Source organism: Contarinia nasturtii, unplaced genomic scaffold (assembly GCF_009176525.2).
Source record: "Contarinia nasturtii isolate CC-2019 unplaced genomic scaffold, AAFC_CNas_1.1 Cnas_scaffold_5879, whole genome shotgun sequence".
Lineage (NCBI taxonomy): Eukaryota > Metazoa > Arthropoda > Insecta > Diptera > Cecidomyiidae > Contarinia > Contarinia nasturtii.
In genome coordinates this window covers 1-2,929 of record NW_022203146.1, presented here as the reverse complement: position 1 = coordinate 2,929, position 2,929 = coordinate 1, and the positions used below count along the sequence as shown (strand labels likewise).

The following is a 2,929-nucleotide window of genomic DNA, read 5'->3' as shown; positions in this document are numbered from 1 at the left end:
GTGATGGTGGCTTTTAATTCTATTTAGATATTATTTAATTTTATTACGTGAACTGTATTGGACATGAGCCCATCGATACTACTCGGGTACAATTGATAGAAAAACGATTTTTACTTCTATTGAGAGAGTACTAAATCGAGGAAGGATGTTATCAATTAAATAGATAATAAACTTAAGTCAAAATAGGTCAACTATAAAATCGCAAATACACTACAATTAAAGACGGAAGAATTACGTATTAATGCTTTCACAACATTCGGCTATCAATCGATCGAGACGATATTGTACTCTGTTTTCGGTGATAACAAATGTATTCAAAAAAAAAGAATTGAGCAGTTATTGGCTATGGAGTGGAAGCAAACAAAAAGTAAATTAACAAAAAACGTACGTTTTGGGTTTGAAACAATTGCTGTTGCTTTATAGTTTTAGACCAGTTCCCAGTCATCATTATAATACTTTATTTCAATTTTACTTATAATGTGTCTTTCAATACCACGTTTTAATATTTGCAATATGTAGGAAATATCGATATTAAATATCTGATTGATCGTTGCTGGGTTCCGTTGGTTTTCCTTTTATGCTAAAAAAATGAACAAATAAATATTGAAGTTTTTTTCGTTCAATTAAAACCGTGTATTTCACCAACCCATTTCTTGCATAAATCAAAATCGAATGTCCGCTCAATATAACTAATGTCATAGCAAACATTGAAGGATATAATTGAACACCGAAATCATTATAATCTAGTTCCGTATTCTTCGCTATTATATACATAGAAACCTGACTTCCCAACCAGAGATTTGCAATGATGACTTCAATGGTAATTGCTAGACGATCTTTTGGCTCAAATTTCAATCGTTGTGTTACGTATAGTGAACCACAATATATTATAAATGGCCATAGGAAACCAATGCAAAGCAACTGAAATTGAATATTTATTATGATTATCGAGACCAATTAAATTGAATTTGTATAAAATCAACCTCAACCGTAAACATTCTGTATATAAACAAATCGATGTGTGGCGCTAAATAAAGGATGGTAGCGATTAAAATTAAAACTGGTGTCAAAACTATCTCCAAAACGTATTTAAAGTTGATTGTTAAACCGGGAATACAGCGCTTAGTTAAAAAACTAACACCAAATCCAACACATACAGGAAAAATTATAATCCAAACACTTGCTTTATAAAGTTCATAGATATCTTTTAATTCATCGTCAATAAAGCTAAAATCGCTGAAAATACGTTGCCCAGTCAAAAAGTATATGTGTCCAATACCTGCCAAAATAATTGAAATCGACTGAAAAATATAAATAGAGATGCCTAAATTCAACTAACCAATGCTTAGCACAATGTTAATTATGCTCGTCAATGTAGTTAATTCCGTATTTCCTTTTAAAATCAATGTCCAGACAATAAAATGTCTCATGATCCAATTACCTACTATTCCATCAAAATATGTATCATATAAATATTGCTTTGCATCATAATCACGGAACAGAGAGAAGCATAACACCAAACTAGACTTGTTTTAAAAAAATTGATTAAATTGTGTTTTAATTCAAATGGGACCAATTTTAGCTAGCTCACCATGGCAAAAAGAGTTTCTGTAGATAATATGCAACTGCGTCCAATTGGTTTTTTCAATACTTGTACCATGTTTTCGGAATCCAAAATACATCCCAAAACGAAAAATATAAGGAAATTAATAAATTGAGTTACTCTACTCGAGATTATTTCAAATGATCGCCGATACACATGAACTTCCAGTTTTTCCAGCGACTGTTCTTTCCTTTCTTCACGAATATAATCAATTTCGACATAGATTTTCGCTTTACCAAAAAAAATCGGGTTAAGTATGATTGGTCCTTCATAACTGTTGTTTTCAATTTCAAGCGCAGAAATTTGTTTTGATACTTTCACTACATCGGTGTTGCTGCTAACTAAATGAATAATTGATCTGGATTCTATCAACGCCGTTTTATTTAGATTTCGGATTTGTAAATTCAAGTAGTTGTCATCTTTATGCTTCATAGGCAAACCGAAGAAGTCATCACTAATTCCGTAATCAACCGTCCACTCAATTTGTCCATCAACGCACGATAGTTGATTTGAGAGGAAAAATAGTGCTCCCAAGAAACACGTTATAATTTTTGAATCCTTCGACAATAATGTCATTTTAGTCGAAATTGAATGTGGTGACTAAAAAATAAAATTATATTATGAGCGAAGCACAGGTTCCAACAGAAAAAAATCAATTAAAACCTTTTCCATCTAACAAATATCACATTTTTATAACAAAAAAAATGAATGAGATTAGAAGTGTGATTAAAAGGCCTCTGTCTATCTTATAGCTTTGATAACATAATACAATATGTCTTGATAACCAAGGGGAATGTCCAAGCACTTAGAGTATGTATGACATTTTGAAAACAGCGCACCATATCAGATCGATTGAATTAATGAACATGCTCTATGAACATTATGTGTTCTATATAACATGAGCTCTATTCGGGTACCTTATACAGCTATTTACCGGATTTGAGTTGGAAAACATTATCTCGACAAGTATGTCTTCAAGTATGTCAAAATAAAAGTGAGCATTACACACAAACTATTTTTGCTGTATGGGTTACAACAAAACTTAGCTATCAGACGCGATACAGTATTTTACTGTAATTTAAATCAAAATTACAATATTTTGCTGCAACTTATTTTAATTTTTATTTAAATACAATAAAATTGTTTGAATGACAATGAATTCGCTTGGATATTTTCAGCGATCTGGAATAGTTTGACAGTTCTGATACAAACCAATTTGAAAACGGCTTCTGTGATTGGTTTCAGTTTTGGCTCAAACCAAAACGGGGCAAGCGAAACGTAGAGAAAATGGTTTGCACTGTGTCCGTGTAAACACACACACACACA

At 31.8% G+C, this 2,929-nt stretch overlaps 1 protein-coding gene across 1 annotated transcript; it reads right to left on the bottom strand.

Annotated features, from left to right (window-relative positions):
• Positions 1-436: 436 nt before the first annotated feature.
• LOC116351623 lies at positions 437-2,194 on the bottom strand. Its single transcript, XM_031783748.1, has 5 exons — positions 1,592-2,194; positions 1,340-1,526; positions 984-1,279; positions 647-921; positions 437-580 (listed from the first exon to the last, which is right to left on the bottom strand). Exons 1-5 carry the CDS (start codon positions 2,177-2,179, stop codon positions 532-534), a joined length of 1,395 nt encoding a protein of 464 aa, XP_031639608.1. The 5' UTR covers positions 2,180-2,194; the 3' UTR covers positions 437-531.
• Between the last annotated feature and the right edge of the window lie 735 nt (positions 2,195-2,929).

Coding starts and splice junctions, on each gene's coding strand:
- LOC116351623 (XM_031783748.1), bottom strand. CDS start 2,179: ATGACATTATTGTCGAAGGATTCAAAAATTATAACGTGTTTCTTGGGA. Junction 1,280..1,339: donor TAACATTGTGCTAAGCATTG/GTTAGTTGAATT, acceptor TTATTTTGGCAG/GTATTGGACACATATACTTT. Junction 581..646: donor TTGATTTATGCAAGAAATGG/GTTGGTGAAATA, acceptor TCATTTTTTTAG/CATAAAAGGAAAACCAACGG.